This window comes from Fringilla coelebs, assembly GCF_963513975.1.
Source record: "Fringilla coelebs genome assembly, chromosome: 21".
Classification (NCBI taxonomy): domain Eukaryota; kingdom Metazoa; phylum Chordata; class Aves; order Passeriformes; family Fringillidae; genus Fringilla; species Fringilla coelebs.
The window spans coordinates 6,349,165-6,365,647 of record NC_140047.1 but is presented as its reverse complement, the minus strand read 5'-3'; the positions used below and the strand labels follow the sequence as shown (position 1 = coordinate 6,365,647).

Sequence of the window (16,483 nt, the reverse complement as noted above, 5' to 3'; positions counted from 1 at the left end):
TAACCAACGAGGTTTGAACGCCTTTGAATTTGTTCATCTATTTATTCTTTTTTTTTTTTTTTTTCAATGGGCTGGAGAATTCAGATTTCTGGAGAGCCATCTTCAACTCCTAGTAACTCCTCCAAACTTCTTTTTCCTCCAAGCCAAACATGTCTGACAAGAATAACTGTTAATTAAAGCGTCTCCCAGAGGATTTATATTCTGGTAGCTTGCTACAAAAGACAAGTTTCCATTGCAAAAAGTGCAGACACATCCAGAGCAGCCAGGGAAGGGTGTTTGGAAGGCAGCCTGAGCTCTCTGCCTGCATGGCAGGTCCCAGGAACAGCATTCCACAGGGATGAAGGTGCAGGGCATGGAGCAGGTGCAGGATGAGCCCCGTGGCCACATTCTGGCCTTGCTCCCTTCCCACTGGGCCATCCCTGTGGGATCTCCTCCCTGCCAGGCTGGCCCTGCTGCTCAGAGCTGCTCAGGCTGGTTCTGCCCACCTGCAGGAGCAAAAAAGCTCATGGTCTCTCAGCTCCCAGGAGACATCAAGGGCATGATTCAGTAAGAAAAAAATCGACCCAGGAGATCCCTACCCTAAATCTCATGCCCAGGAAAAGATTTTGGAAAGAGAAAACTTGCCTGAACCATATAGGATAAATATTCCCCTGATATGACCAACCCTCCCTCATGTAAATAGCACATTAATTTGTATAAAAGTCTATTATCTAAAGTCTTATCTATCTATTTTAAGAACCAAACTTGGCACAGTAAAAAAAAAAAGTCAAGGAAGGCATAAGCAAAGCCCAGTGTCCTCTGTGCTATTAATTTATCAGCACAACAAACAAATAGCAACTTTTTATCCCTGTGGTGAAGATAATGGGAAAAGGTTTGTTTTAAAGGAGCCTTCACAGCACAGAACAGGTAATGCCCCTCACTGTGACACCCAGGATGGACTTCTGTCACCACATGAGCCACAGGTAATGTCCCTCACTGTCACCACACGAGCCACTGCTGCTGCCCAGCCCTGCCTGCCCTGGAGATGTCCCCTCTGCCAGCTGCTGACTGCTGGCTGACACAGTATTACTGCTCTTTGTATTAACAACCCTCATTGATCCAGCTGACCCTCATTTTAGCAATATCCCAGTGTTTTAACCTGCCATTGTGCCAGCTCAGGGCCCCGTGCATAATGCAATTATACAGCTGTGCAAATGGACACGTAATTGTAGGGCTTTTTTAAAGCTTCATGTATAATTGTGCTCCAGAATCCCAGATTTTATTAAAAATATCCCCCTGCCCTTTTAGTTGGGATGATAACTATCAAACCATGAATCCAGTGCAACTGAGGCAGCAACAGGTTTAATAAGAGTTCATCAGTCCTTAATCTCTCTTCCACCAAAACCCATCCCCATTTACACCCTTAGAGGAGGTAAAAGAGGAGATGCAACTGTCTGAGCACGGCATTCCCCGTGTACCAGAGCTGAGTGACCTTTTCCACCTTCCTGCTAACAGCAGCTGCAATTGCACTTGGCTGCTTGAGCAAAAACCTTCTCCAAAAATGTGAGCTGCTCAGAACAGACTGAAGCTAGCACAAAAACAAGGAGAGAGTTAATACCTGCACTGGAGTGGGAATGCAGAGTTGAGAGAAAGGCTTCTAGCTGGAAAAGTACATGACTCAGGAGTCCCTGCCATGGTGCTGTGATCTGCCATCCCCTCAGACTCAGAGGGATAAGGGGCAGGGGGGGATGAGTGGCTCAAAGGTGCCTGGCACTGCAGTAACTGCAGAAGGAAAGGATGGGACCAGTTTTAAATTGAAGCCAGTGAAGGTGGAAGAGGACTGGGGCAGGATGGGCACAGGCAGTGATGAGAAGTGACACCCTGGGAGGCCACTTTGTACTTGTGACATTTCTGAGTTCCTTGGTGGCTGGGTTGGATGGGACATGGGCTGTGCCTTCCTGGTGACCCCTTTCCCCTCTCCAGCACCCAGCCCATGCTCTCAGACAAGAGGCTCAAGCTCTGGGACAAGGGCTCCACATGCCACAACTGGGGAGAGCAATGCTGAAATTCACTCAAGGAAAGTGTGCACCCAGAGAGGCAGCCAGAGGAGAAGGGGCTGGATCAAGGCCCAGATGATGGATGCAGTCCCCTTCAGGTGCAGGGCTCCACAGGGGGGGCAGGAGATGTCTATCAGTGAGCCTGCACACACAGCCCCCAGCCTCACCCCCAGCTCAGGTCACACAGAGCCTGTGGGGACCTCTGCACTGTCCCTTTAGGGCATCCCTGGGGAGTTTCATCGGGAGCAGAGGGCAGAGCTCCAAGGGCAGGAGGATTTCCTGCTGCTGGCAGTGGATGAGGATATCAGTGCCCTGCCCTGCCCTCCCATCACAGGGATGGATCCATCACAGGGATGGATTTCCTGCTGCTGGCAGTGGGATGAGGATATCAGTGCTCTGCCCTGCCCTCCCATCACAGGGATGGAGCCTCCTGTGGTGAGCTCCTGCCCCTGGCACTGCAGCTCTTGTCTCTCTGGCTCCTTGCCTGCTCCTTCTGCAAGCTGATGGCAGAGAACACCCACCCTGTTATCACACAAAGTGAGATCAGAGATCAAGGAGAAACTCAGCAGCAGCAGCAGCAGATACTCTCTCTCTTCTCAAGCCAAACAGCTGAGCTGTTAACCAGCCTGAACAGCTCCTGGAGCAGCTCAGGGCAGCCACAATAAAGTTTAACCCTTCTCAGTTTCCCACGGTAGCATTAGCAGTGATGGCCGACCCCACCAAATGATTACAGGATTTATTCTAAGCTGCTGCTGGGAAACTTGCTGGTGCAAAAGGGGCTTTTTTTTAATCTTAGCTCTCTGAGCTTCAAATTGCAAATGGAAAATTAAACATACTTGTCTGAAAGGAAAATCCATCGGACCCTGAGGATAAGGGAAATCTTGCCATTTCCTCTTGCTGCTAATTTATACCTCTGCCTCTCCCACACTGTGACCCCCCCTCACTGCTTCCTCTGCCCACAGCAAGGTGCCTTCTGAGCTCCAAACTCAGCAAGGCCAAACCTGCTGTGGAAGGCTTGAATTAAAGCCACACTGAGCACAAGAATTGGTGCTGGAAATTGGGAAATGACTGCTGAATCAACTTGGTCAGATAGCAAAGGATTCCTGTAATGGTTTCCCCAGGGGTGAGTACTCAGCCTGGCAGCTGAGATTTCCCAGGAAACTATTAAGCTCATATTCCAGTGCACACTGACAGATGGACATATTTACTTTAGGGTATTCCCAATGTATTTCTGTCCAGCCACTAGTGGCACAGTTCTCCTGTGTCCCAGAAAATTCAGTTTCAGAAGTTCAGAACGCTGCTAGGACTGAGGAGAGAAAGAGGACATTCCTCTTCCTCAGGTGTTAATGCCTGTAGTAAAAGTCAACTTAAAAAGGAGTTCAGAAAACACACCAAAAGCTTCTCCCCACATTGGCACCATGTTCTGAGCAGGGAGTGACATTTCCCCTGCAGATAAAGGGGGAATGAACTGTTTTCTTCCAAGAAGAAAAGAAATATTCCCACAGGAAAGATGGCCACTGCCACAAACCTGCCCTTTAGCCTTGTACATCTGGGAAGCACCAGCAAGGAAGGACTGAACAGCTACAGGGACAGCACTGGAATTCAAAATTCCCTGCTTAGGAGAATAGAAAAGGAGGAGAAAAAACCCTCATCTTCAACACCCTGGCAACTTCTCCTCACCTCCCCATCATTGCCAGGCTTCAGAAACTGCCAAAACAAAGCGAGAATTTTAGGGGGGGGGGAAACTCCCAACACTTTGGTTGCTTTCTTCTCCAAGGCAGGCTTATCATGTTAAAATTTGGACATGTCTGGGTTTCAACCAGTGTAAAAACAAAAAGCCCTCATAATTCTGGCAGGAGCTGAGCTGCTGGTGCAGAGCCAGCCTTGTAACACGATTTCCTCACCAGGCACAGATGTTTGCTCTGGGTCTGTGCAGCACCTATCACACAAAGGTCCTTGTCCACAACTGGGCTCCTCACAGAGTAGCAGCACAATGCACAACAAAATATGAGTGCTCCAGCTTGATGCAAGCTGCACTTTTCTAGGGAGACATTTCAGGAACAGGCTCTGCAGGGCACTGGAGCGATCCCAGACCTTGGAAGGCAGCCTGAAAGGCTGGGAAGGAACAGAGGGATCACCTACTCTACTACTCACTTTCTATTTTTAAAAATTTATAAAAATACTTGTATATACTTGTACAATCCTAAATACTTTGCAGCACATTTATCTCAAACACACTATCAACTATCTCTCTTCAAAATTAACTTTATTTTACACAAACAGACCTCTCTGATGCTTGGTCATTTGCCTGCAAGATTTCCCTTCAGGGATATTTCTGGTTAAATCACCAAAAAAATTTGATCCAATTATGTGAGCAAGGATAAAACTTTCCCCATGCATTATACAAAGCATGCAGTCTCTCCTTTTTTATTATTAATATGACTCATTCATTAAGAGATATTCGAACACGTTGTGTGTTCCTTAATTTATCATGGGCTGGCAGCTCAAACAGCATTTTCTGGTGTGAGGAGGACTGGAAATAGGCACTCCATATATTTTATCTGTGTTTCCAGTCACCTCTCTCCTGATTGAATTGGCTGGGATTGTTTCTTTAGGGAAGGAGCTGTGCTCCAAGACAAACTGCTCGTGCAGAGGATGGCAGCTGGAGCAGTCTAGACTGGGGACCTTGGAAACACATGTGCCTTGCAGAGAGGGAGACAGAGAGGGAGGGAGAGGGAGCAGCCTGCCAGGCACCACCAGCCTGGGGCTCCTGGCCATGCATCTGGGACTGGGGGTGTGAGCCCCCCTGTCCTCAGGCTGGGATATTGGGGTGTCCTTGAAAGGCACTCCCCGCTCCTCTTCTGGTACTCAGCTCTTCCACAGCCTCTCAGGGATCCCAGCCTGCACATTCAGCAGAAGGGGTGGTTTTCTTGCTCTAAAAATAACCCCTAGCCTGGTCAAGAGGCCTGGCTGTAGGGATGGAATTGCAGCTTTGTATAGGAGGAGAAAGGTCTGACTTAGGGTGTGCAGTGCTAGACCCCAGCCATGCCAGGGAAGGGGTTTAGCACAGCTTCACCTGGCAGGGGAGAGGCTACAGTAGCCCCAAAATCTCCCTGCCAAACCTGCTGCTGGTCTAGACAGGCAATGACCCCCCATCCACTGGAGGATTCAAATACCCACCACATCACAGCCTCAGTTCAGGAGTTTGACATGCTCACAACAGACACTATTTTTCAGTATGCATCTTTCTTTTGAGGGGGGTTTTAGGCCACTTCCAGCCACGTGCTGGGGTCATGCTGCAGGGCCTGGAGCTCTGGAGCAAGGCTGGCTGAGATGCTTTGGGCAGTGGGGATGATCCAGAGGGACTTTTGCCAGCTGCTGAGTCAGTGCTGCGTTACTGACTTCGCACGATATCTGGGTGTTCCTTTTGTTATTTCTCCCCTCCAAAAAACCCAGAGAGCTGAGATCCCAAATGCTTGTGGTTATTAATGGTTCCCAAGAAGTTTTTCTTTTTTAAGAACATATTGCCCTCCCTTCTCTGGCTGCTCAGCAAACCCAATGCTCCTGAAGAATTAAAGCTCTGCCTGAGTTGCAGTGTCTCCATTTCCTTTTGCACGGCATCCACGTGGTCCTTCAGGACAGATTAATACCTGGAGGGTGCTGAATTTTATTCCTAAATAAATCCTTTCATTCCTTTGCTCACTCTCCTCTAACCATCAAACCCTTCCTCTATTGTTAGATGGGGCTTTTCTGCACAGCTAAGAATATTTCTTTGGTTATTTTAGTAGAATTCACAAAGTGCAGTCACCCCACAGCGTGAGTCACCCCTGCCTCACACCATGGCTGCCATTGGGATGATCAGGATGAACAATAGTCCTTTCTCTCCAGGTGGAAGGGCTCTGTGCCTGCCAGTCTGCCCAGAAATCACAGCCAAGGCGGCCCCAATCCTTGCTGAACAGGCAGGAGGCAGTTCCCCCCCACCACACCTCCCTTCTCAGGGTGACAATCTTCTTGAAGAGACCTTGTATCAGGCAGCAACTGGGAAAACTAATTAATCACCTTCTCCTTCCCTCGGTGTGCCAGACAGCAGATGACATTCCCAGCCCATTCCCTGCCCTGGCCAGGCTGGGATATCACTGACCTCATCAGCAGCGCCGGCCCGGCAGCACGAGGATGGCGCCAGGTAATTACTCAGGCACAGAACATTTATCAGCACTTTGCTCTCAAACATGCTCATCTGGCCACGGACATGCTGCATTAATTTCTCAACATGTCATCCCCATTCTGATCTTTTTTTCCTCTTTCCCTTCCCACGTCAGAGACATCCAAGGAAGCGTGGTACAGAGATCTCCGAGTGACTCACAGGAGCTGCTGAGCACCGTGTGGCAGCCAGCTCCAGCCAAGCCATAACCTTTCCTTCCCCAAGCCCTGATTTTGTTTCCAGCAGTCAAAGAGAATAAGGCCAGACAGAGCCTCAGAAAGTTCTCCTTTCCCTCGGTTCGGGACTCCAGTTTTTCTCAGACAGGATGGAAAAATCCTGCCATCTCTTCCCTCAGCCCTCCACAGCCTGAATCCATTTCTTTGCTATGATTCACAAGCCTGAGAGAGATTTTCCACTCCAGTTCAATAATAAGCTCTTTACATTGCAGGGGCTTAGAGCTTGGTCACCCTCATGACACTTGAAGAGCAAGAAGGTGGCAGAGGGCAGGATTGTGGTGGGCTTGGAGCAGGCATGCAGATTCACCCCTTAAAGCTAAGTGATGTTTTAAGGGAAATGCACAACTGCTGGATTTCTTCTCTTGGAAATATGCCTGAAATGACTCTCAACAAAACATAGAAGCCAGCCCAAAGATCAAATTGCTGGAGCTTGTTCTGTCTACTCAGGGATTTAGCAAAACTTCTCCAAGCAGCAAGACTCCACCAGGTATGGGTGCCTGTAGCCCACGCTCAACCCCTGCCCAGGATCACCTTCACCTCTCCCACCACCCTGGGTGACTCCATACCCAAAGAACAGGGAGAAAAATCATAACCCAGCTTGGAGATGGGACAGGAGGAAACACAAACTGCTAATCTCCCACTGAGGACTCGGGAAGACCCAACCATTCCACTGTAGGTGTGACTTGCACCAAGGAGCAGCTCTGCAGAGACAAGTGCTGGTCATTCCTTACACCAGCCTCAATATTTCCATTGTAAACTCTTCCTTCACTATTTTAAGAAGTCAGCTATAAAAATTCCCTCTAGGCTGGATCTTGGCAACCAAAGCCTCTGTCTGGGAGAAACTTATTTTACATGTACAATCCCCCTCTCCTATTGACAATTTGGGTTGGAACACCAAATCCCCCTAAAAGTTGGCCAGTTGTAAGATCATGTTTGCATTCTCAAATTTGGAAATAAAAAAAGAAGAACAGCCAGCAGATAATTAGTGGGGCCTGAGTGCTTTTAGCATTACAAAACGTGTGTATGCTTTTACAATGGCCAATATATACAACCTGAAAGGGATTATTTTTTTATGTGGAATGCAGTAGTTAAATTTATAAAGGAAACTTTTTGCATGTTTTAAGTGCAGGCCATGAGAAATAAAAACCAGAACAAAACACCCAAGAAAAACGTATACCATAAAAACAAATGAGACTGTGTTTAAAAAAATAAATCCTGGAGCCATCTCTGCACTTGCATTTGCTGGAAGAGGGCACAAATCTTTTCTAGATTTGTGAATATCAGATACAAAACAAATTAATAACAAGTGCCAAGAAATAGTTAACTTGAGGCATGTTTTTAAGGCATCTGGGTTTTCTATGGAAGATGACCAGAGATAAACCAATGGTGTGGAAGATAGCACCAACCTGGTCATTAAAATTTTAGCCAGCAATTTAAAGGAAAAGAAGGTGTGATTTCTCTCTTTCTTTCCTTTCTTTTTAAAAATCTAACATTAAGCAGCAACTTTAACCACAAATGTTTCACCATCACTGAATGCTCAGGTTCAAACTGAGATTTGTGCTAAAATTGTGATGATCAGGAATGCAGCACTGCCACACTCGGACGAGCTCCACAGAAACCCTTGGAGCTCGTGGTCTGCCAGCCCTTGAGCCAAACTGGGACTGGGAGCAGCCCCCACGAAGAGCCTGAACGTACCTGAGGTCCTCTCTCTCCTTTGGCTCCTGGAAATCCCAGTAAAAACGGAAACGGCGTGGGTGCCAGGGGGTCCAAGATCTGATAGCCATCTGTGGCAGCCGGGGTTGTGAGGTTGAAGGCCCTGGCTCTGGAGCTGGGCCGGGCAGAGCCCAGGGGTGGCTTGGTGTACAGCAGAGGGATGATGCTGGGATCCACTCTCCTGGTGGGGGACGGCTTCTTTGGGACGAGCCCGCGGCGCGGGCTCTGCGGGGTCGGCTTCAGGGTGACCGGGTGGACGCTGCTCGTGGTGTTATCAGCCACCCTCCTCAGTGGCTTTACGGTACTGAGCGCTTCAGGGGGCTCTGGGGTTGGCTTTTTGTGGGTCTTCTTTTTGGTCTCTCGCTCAGACTCCTTCCTGCTGGCCGTGACCGGGCTCTGGATCGTTGGTGGGGCCCTTTTAGCGGTGGGAAGGGGAGTTTTCTCCCTGCGTGTGCTGGGGGTGGGCTGAGACACCCTGAGGGTCGTCCCCACGCCCCGAGGGGACGGGGTGGGTACCAGGGATTTGGTACTTGACACAACAGGGGGGGCCACTGTCACCTTGGTGGCTTTGGTGGTCAGTCTTGGCCGTGACGGCGGGGTTGACAGCAATGTGGGGGTTGTCGTACCTGAACCCCTCGACTTGAGGGGTGCAGTGACCCTGCCAAACTCCAGGTCTGGGGCAGCAGTGGTCAGGTTTTTCAGACCCTGCAGTGAGGACTCTGTAAGCTGTGGAGTACTGGGGGAGGCACTGGGATCCCTGGGCAGGAGGGGGATGAGAGGGGGCAGGTTTGGCCGGTAGGTATCTGCTTGCCTGCACTGTTTTTTCAGGTATTTACAGTAATGATGAGCTGCCTTGGCGGAAGGATAAATATCAAACTGGCAGATGGCTCCTTCGAACTGCACGGAGTGCTGGCTTATCTTCCCAAAGAGGAAAGATCCGTGCGGATCCAACGCCTCGTCCTTTTTAAAATGCAAATCCGCATGTACTCTGCGCTTCCCACAAGAAGTAAATAAAGTGACTGTCCTGCCACCAATGCTGATGGCCATGTTGTGCCACCGGCCGTCGTGGACATTGTAATCGAAATATACAGAGCGCTTGTGGCCCACATACACGATGATCTTGCCGGGCACAAACTGGACACCCAGCTGCAGTTTTTTCTTTTTGCTCCTGACAGCAAAGAGAAAGGCGTTGTTGATGCGGTGGGAGCAGAGGCTCAGCACCAGGAGCAGGTCAGAGCTGGAGCCTGCGGGGAGCAGGGCGCTGAGCGGGGCTTCCACGCGGGCTCGCTGAGTGAAGATGACCCCTGATTTGAAAGGAATGACTCCCGGAGGAGCTGCACGTGAGGAGGACCATCCACTCGATGGCCTTTTCCCTGACAGGCCCAGTCTCTGAAGAACATCCACATCTGAAAGGGAAGCACAAAGGTTATGTGAGGTGCTGGGAGGCCCAAGGGCTGGATGGGTGTAGAGGGAGGTGAAACCAATCTGTGCACAAAGGCAACAGGACTTTCATATCTAATCCCAACTTTCATATCCAATCCCACCCTCTCACACATATAATCCCATAACCAGCATGGAGAACTCACAGCTCTTCTCACATAGTGTGAGGAGCAAGTGAATGCTCAATGTGATTACCAGCAACTGCCAAAATGTGTCAGCTCCATGGAGCATCTGGTGAGTTCTCCTGTCCCACCAGGGACCAGCTCAGATGTTCTGGAGGGAGCTGACCTCACTACAAGGAAATGTCCCACTGAGCACCCCTAGTCCTCTTCCTGGGATTTAATTCTGAGTACTGACCACATGGCTGGAAAGGAATTCGAGCAACAGATTGAGCTGGGATTGCAAAATTTTGTGTCCCCAGAGGGTAAGTAAAAAACTTCCAGAGGAAGCAAAAGCCTTGTATCTGTCTCTCCAAGCTAGCAAGCAGCAGCTTTTGATCTCTGGAGAGTTTAGGGAAGCGCAGGTGCCTCCCAGCATGAGAAACATTACACCTCGATTTCAGTGAACTGCTCAAGGTTCTCAACAGTACTTTTTTTTCCCCCCAGCAGTTCATCTTACAGCAATAAATTATTTTAATAGGTTGGAACCAGACTGGTTTGTGAAGAGCTCAGAAATTGGTTATGGCTGCCACTGAGTAGTGGAGGTGAGATTTGCCTCCTGTATAATGTCACCTAGGAGCCAGCTGCCTTGCTCAAGCCAGGAGGAGAGGGACTGATGCCCAGAGGACCTTTCTTCCCCAACTCCAGGAAGAATTTGCAATGGACAGACAAGCAGAACCCCCTGCCTTCTGCCCCTGAGGTCTTTCAGGAGTCATTCACAGCTCAGATTAGCAAGCAACAGCAACACAAACTGGGGCCAGCTGGCAGCAGCCTCAGCTGAATTATTTAGGAGAAGATGCCGAGGTCTACGTGAGAAAAGCTGCAAAAGCAAATGTGCCCAGACCTGAAAAAGGTCCTGTGCTGAGCAGCTAAAGGAGCTCAGCCTAGAGGAAAAGGAGGCTCAGGGGAGAGCTTCTCACTCTCTGCAACTCCCTGACAGGAGGCTGTAGTCAGGGTCTGCTCCCAGGTGATGAGCAATAGGATGAGAAGGAAAGCCCTCAAGTTGTGCTGGGGGTGGAGGGTGTTAGAATGAAGAGCAGGAAAGGCTTCTTTACCAAAAGGTTTGTAAAGCATTGGAATGAGCTGCCCAGTGAAGTGGTGGGGTCACCATCCATGGAAGTGCTCAAAAGACATCAGATGTGGCACGTGGGGACAGCTAATGGTTTAGTGGTGGGCTTGGCAGCCCTGGGTTAACAGTTGGGTTGGATGATTGTAAGGGTTTTCCAACCAAATGACCCTGTTAAGGTGTACATGATTCCTGTGACACAGCACTGTGACAGTGAGCTAGGATAACTGCACCTCCTCCTCTCTTCCTGCCCAAATGCCATCCCCATCACTCCTGGACCAGCCAGCTCTCCCATCTCAGTGCTCTTTGGGGAAGCCAGTCAGGGCTGTACAACCCAAATGCTAATGTTGCAAGGCAAGAATTTAAGACTCAGAAAGGTGGTGGTGCCAGTCATGGCTAACACCATGGGATTGCAACTTTCCTAGATTAAAAGTAAATCGAGAGTCCTCCAAAGAAAAAAAACCACCTAGCTCATTTCCTAAAGGGGCCTTGGTATTTAGCTGCTTTCACCCTTAAATGTTCTGCACAGAACACAATATTTGGAGAACTGGCACACAAAGAGCCCCTTGGTGTTGGCCAGAAGGGTTGTAGACTCAAACAGTCTGAGACCTGTAATGCTGCTGGCCAAGAAGGGAGGAGAATGATGAGAAAACCTCTGTTCCTTGACTTTGGCAAAAACCTCGGCCATTTTTGTATATTAAGAATGAGTCAATCAGTATTTACTTTGCCTGGGTTTAGCTTTATTCCCACCTTCCTTTTTTAAAGCAGCTTGACTCATTTTGTAGCAGACACTACCCTGGAGAAGGTGTGTCAGATGTAGAAAAGGATGGAAACGTTCCCACTCTGTGCAGAGGGATAATTTACTGCACAGCATCTTCAAGTGTTAATGACAGCATCTCTCCCATTCTCTGAAATCCCTGGTCCCCCACTGGTTCTATTCCATATTGTCCAGCAATATGTCTCTCTGTAGATCTGTCTCTCAGTAGCCTTTCCCTCTCTGCACTGAGCAGAGGAATCATGGCAGTGTCTTCATTCTGGATAATCTCCAGAGCCCATGAAACAGCAAAGGCCAAAGCCTGGCTTTAGTGAAGCGAAGTGGGACCTTTGCCACAGACTTCAAAGGCATCAGGATTTATCCCTAAGAAAATAAATTTACCACTTAAGCAAGCAGCTAGTCTCCAGCTTCCAATTTCTAAGTGTATTTTTAGGTTCTCCCTCAGAGGCAGACAGGGGCTGTCTCTGCTCGAGATGCTGCATGCTCTAGGAGTTATTTATTTGGTAGCTGCTCTGCAAAGACCTGAGGATGTTTCCATGCTCAGAGGATGCTGCTGCTATTTGCAATCCCAATGCCTCGTTAGCAACAGCATCCAGGAGTGCTTAAGGGAAAAAAGCACAACCCAAACACTGCTCTCCCTCAAAAGCCGCTAAGGTGGAGCCACAGTCCGGGTGCCCACGCAAATTCCCATTAAAGCATCCTCCTGCAGGACACACATGGGAACTTTCCAGCACCAGGTCCAGGCACAGAGCTCAGGGCTCCTGTGCACCCAGCCCATCTCCTCTCCTCTCCTCTCCTCTCCATCCAACTGTCCTGGGCTCTTGGATCACATCTCCTGGGGTATGGGATGTCATCAACTCATGTGAAATGCAAGGTAATTCTGACTTCCTGAAGCAGCTCCAAGTTTAGCAGAGGATTTTTTTCCCCTTCAAACTTTTTCCTCTGTGGATTTTTCCATCAAAACACATTATTCAAAAAGAACATTCACTCAGAGCTGCCTGAGCCCAGGTGCTTCAAAGCTAGTAGCAACATTCCTGTAGCAGCATTTGAGCAACTGGGAAAAACTCTTCTATCAGACTCTGTGCATGAAGTGAGATACACAGAGATCCCTGAACAACCCCATGATCATCTCTGAAAAAGGGGAAAAAATATTTTATTGTTCTCCTTCCCTCTCTTTCTTTCCCTCCCCCTTTCACCACACAAATGACAAAGAAGCCAAAAGGAGAGGAATAACTTGCAGCTTCCCAGATTCCAACAGCCAAGATGTGATGCCCACAGCTAAAACTGGGTTGAATAAGTGCAGCAGTTCCAAAAGTTACTGCCCAGACCCTTAGTCAGCACACAACAAATGAACTCACCTCACAATCTTTTGGATTTGTAACACTTATGGAAAGATCATCTTCTGTGTTCCCTGATTTTCCAGCATACAGGAAGACTCCTAATCCTTAGAGTAACAGCCAGAGTGCTTTCAAAATCCCACAGCATTGGCTTAATTTCATCCTCACTCTGCCCTGTGACAAGTTCTTACTGCTGCTGAATCTCATGTTTGAAAATCCTGGGTGATAGCACAGCTCCAATGTTTTCTTACAGCTTTTACTTCCCTGGAAGGTTTTGTTTTCTGGCACCCAGAAGGAAATTCTCTCTCTCATTGTGTGGAAACCAGGCAAGTTTTTCAAAATTCTTTTATCACAGACAAAGTATCTCAGAGGGGAGCTATCAACTACACCAAGGTAAACACAATGAGAGTGAAACGAAAGAGTTTGCTTTAGGTTGATGGTAACAAAAGAAAAGGCCCCATCCCATAATTATCTTAGGAGTAAAATGATGGATGGAGCTGAATCTAAACAGCATATTATAATGTACTTGAAAAGCAAGATGCCAAGACACAGTATTTGTTCTGCCTCTTTACGAGCTGACATAAAACTTGCTCTGAAAACTGCTTGACTAAGTAATTCAGCCAGATGTTCACCTCCTTTGCATGGAGGCAGAATTTGGAAAATATTACATTTTTCAAAATTGCTGATGGCAGGGATCTATTCCCTCCCTCCTGTAAAAAGTGGTCCATGGGCTGGCTGACAGCTGAGTGTTGACCAAATTTCTATTTTTCCTTCATGTTTTAGAGACTGAGAGGAGAGCCCTGGAGCCTGCTAGTCCACTTAGTGTTGCCTGCTGACAGCAGGGGAAGCTGTTCACTTCCAGCAAATATCCATGTAAAGCACCATGTGGGAAAGGTGTTGCTATTTTGAGAGGAGAAGGCTCCTTGTCAAACAGATATTGCAGAGATGATCAGCACCCACTATCAGCTGTTAAAGAGGAAATATTTTTTGGTGTTTTTGTTGGCTTTCAAGGTAGGGTTGTTGGTCATTGTACCTCAGCCTAGTCCTGTTCCTGGCAGCACCAGGGAGGTGAGGACAGGCTGAAGGTGTCACTCCTATAGAATATTCCCTAACAGCACAGAGATTGAACCAGGTACAGCCATTTGATTGTCAACCAATCCTGTAGGATTTTCCTCTCTTAAATTTGCTCTTACCTTTAGAGCTCCCATTATTTCTGTGTGTGACACCCCCTGTGCTGGCAGAGGCGTGCCTGGGGTGCACCAAAGTCATGGAAAAATCTGCCAGAGACATTTAATTCCATAAAGCCCCAGTCTCAAGGGGCAGTTTCTAAGAGCAGTTAAGTCCTGGCAAGTGCAGGTAGATGCCAATGACATTTTAGACACAAAGTGCTTCACTCCCATCAGTTCTACCAGACAGACAGACAGACAGACCCTGAAAATCCTGTGGGACATGTAATCACCTGTACAAAACCTGGTTCTTTTGCCAGTTCTTAACTGCACCATCTATATCATCTGAACTGCAACCATCAGCAATAAATGCACCTAACTGTGCACTGGGCTCAGACAGTGATTGTTAGGTTAAAACCCTACACTGGTACCAAATCACTTGGCTTTTAGTTTTGTTGAAAGAGAAGAGGGAAAAAAAAGTGTAGTTTACCTTCAGAATTTCCCTGTGTGAATCCCAGGAACCAAGTAAAACACAATATTGTCCAGAGAAAGCAGAATCCCCTAAAAATGGAAGAGAAGAAAAAAAAAATGAAATAATGCATTTCTACAACAACAGTAACAAAACCAATTCCATTGTTAAAGGTCTTCTCCTTGATCCCAGGTCTAGCAAAGGCAGGGACAGTGCCAGCATGACTCCAGGAAGCAGATTCAGGATGAGAGCTTATTTTTCTGTTTCAAAGCCATCCAAAGCCCGCTGAACTTAGTGGAAAGGTTTCCCAGGGGAATTAGGAGCCTTGAACAAGGAGCAGCCCTGTGTTTTGAGATGCAGGGCCATCCCTGCTGGGCCATCAGTGCCTTTGCTGCTCTTTGGCACTCAGCCCACCCAGGACAGACCACCAGAAATGCAGGGGAATGCAGAAATCATTCCGAGCTGGGAGGCCCCAGAGCCCTGCCAGGAGAGCAGGGCTGTGGGGACATGGGTAGGAAATGGGCTGGCACTCAGTGCCTGTCACCTCAGCAAACAAATCCTGAGTGCTCCTGCTTTACTCTGTCCTAAGCATGCAAAACCCTGCATGGGTCTGTTCCTCATTTTACACCCAGGTGCAAAGATGGGGGCAGCTCCTCCCCACTCAGCCCCCTGTGCTGAGCCACTGAGAACCCTCTCACAAGCCTGGTATGGCAGGAAAGCTTGGAAAATGGGAGATGCACAGAGTTCCAGCCCTGTGCTCTCACAGACCCTTCCATGCCTGAGAGGCAATTTGACAAACCTCTCTGTTAGCTCAGTTTAAGCCTTCAAGTGCCATTGAAAACAGCAGCTCAGGGAAAAAAAACCTTTCACCATAAAGGTAGCTAAAATCCCCCCTCTCCCCCAGCAGCTTCCTTGATTTGTAGCCAACTAAAGAACATGGGAAACTCCTTGGTGAGGCGCCCTTAAAGCTGTCAGTGGAAAGTCTGAAGATTGAATTCCCTCATCTTCTAGAGAGGATACTTAACAGCTTCATCAGCAGAGGCTGCTGGAAGAAGAGACAGAAATGTCAACTACAGAAAGAGCTCAGGCAGGAGGCAGCAGTGTGGGACATCCACAGGTTGTTTGTCACTTCAGCCCAGCCAGTGTGAGCCCTGGACTGTGCAAAGCCATGCCAAAGTGCAGCTTGCTCCTCTCTCCACATCTGATGCACAAGTCATGAATCAAACCACTCTTCTCCTGCCATCAAGGCTCAGCTTTAGCCCAAGAAATCATTCTCTGAGACAATGAATTACCCTGGCCAATCCTCACCCCGTGCAGGAGACCCTTTCCCAGAGCTACAACAAAGCCACGGTGATTTACATCAGTGGGGAAAGCTGGCCTTGAATGTAAAAATCCATCCAGGAATCCAGCCACTAACTAATATTTTAAGGCTTAAAGAGATAAAATACTGGAGTGGTCCCACATCAACTGGGAAAGAAATGAGGTGAAACAATCCACCTCCTCCTTTGCTGTTTCCATCACCCTGGCACCAGGCTGCACATTTCAGGAGCTCTGGGAGTGCTTCATTTTATGGAAGAACAGCCAGGAATGGCCCAATCCTGGTGTTCTTTTGCCATGTCCTACATCCAGCCATACCCTAACCAGGAGACCCTCACCACACTCCAGAGATCTCCATCTGGGGAGCCCTGGTTCATTTCTGACAGCTCCATCCCTTGGGACACAGCTGTGGGATGGAGATGCTGCCCCAGCACCTCCAGGGAGAGGAGGGAGGGAACAGAATAGGATGATTCCCCATGGCCACCTCTGGCAGTATTTTTGTTTGGCATGAGAGAGGCTAAAATCCACTTCACAAGACAACCAGAATTTCTGTGCTCATCTCCAACAGA

The 16,483-nt window shown here is 48.4% G+C and overlaps 1 protein-coding gene across 1 annotated transcript in view; it reads right to left on the bottom strand.

Moving 5' to 3' along the window:
* Window positions 1–16,483, bottom strand: part of COL27A1 (collagen type XXVII alpha 1 chain) — a gene marked incomplete at its 5' end in the record, with an annotated part of 141,950 nt that overhangs the window by 119,324 nt on the left and 6,143 nt on the right. The window contains 2 exons of the mRNA XM_084219907.1: window positions 8,169–9,592; window positions 14,619–14,689. Coding sequence (XP_084076033.1) covers window positions 8,169–9,592; window positions 14,619–14,689 — 1,495 coding nt within the window. The remainder of the gene's footprint in view (window positions 1–8,168; window positions 9,593–14,618; window positions 14,690–16,483) is intronic.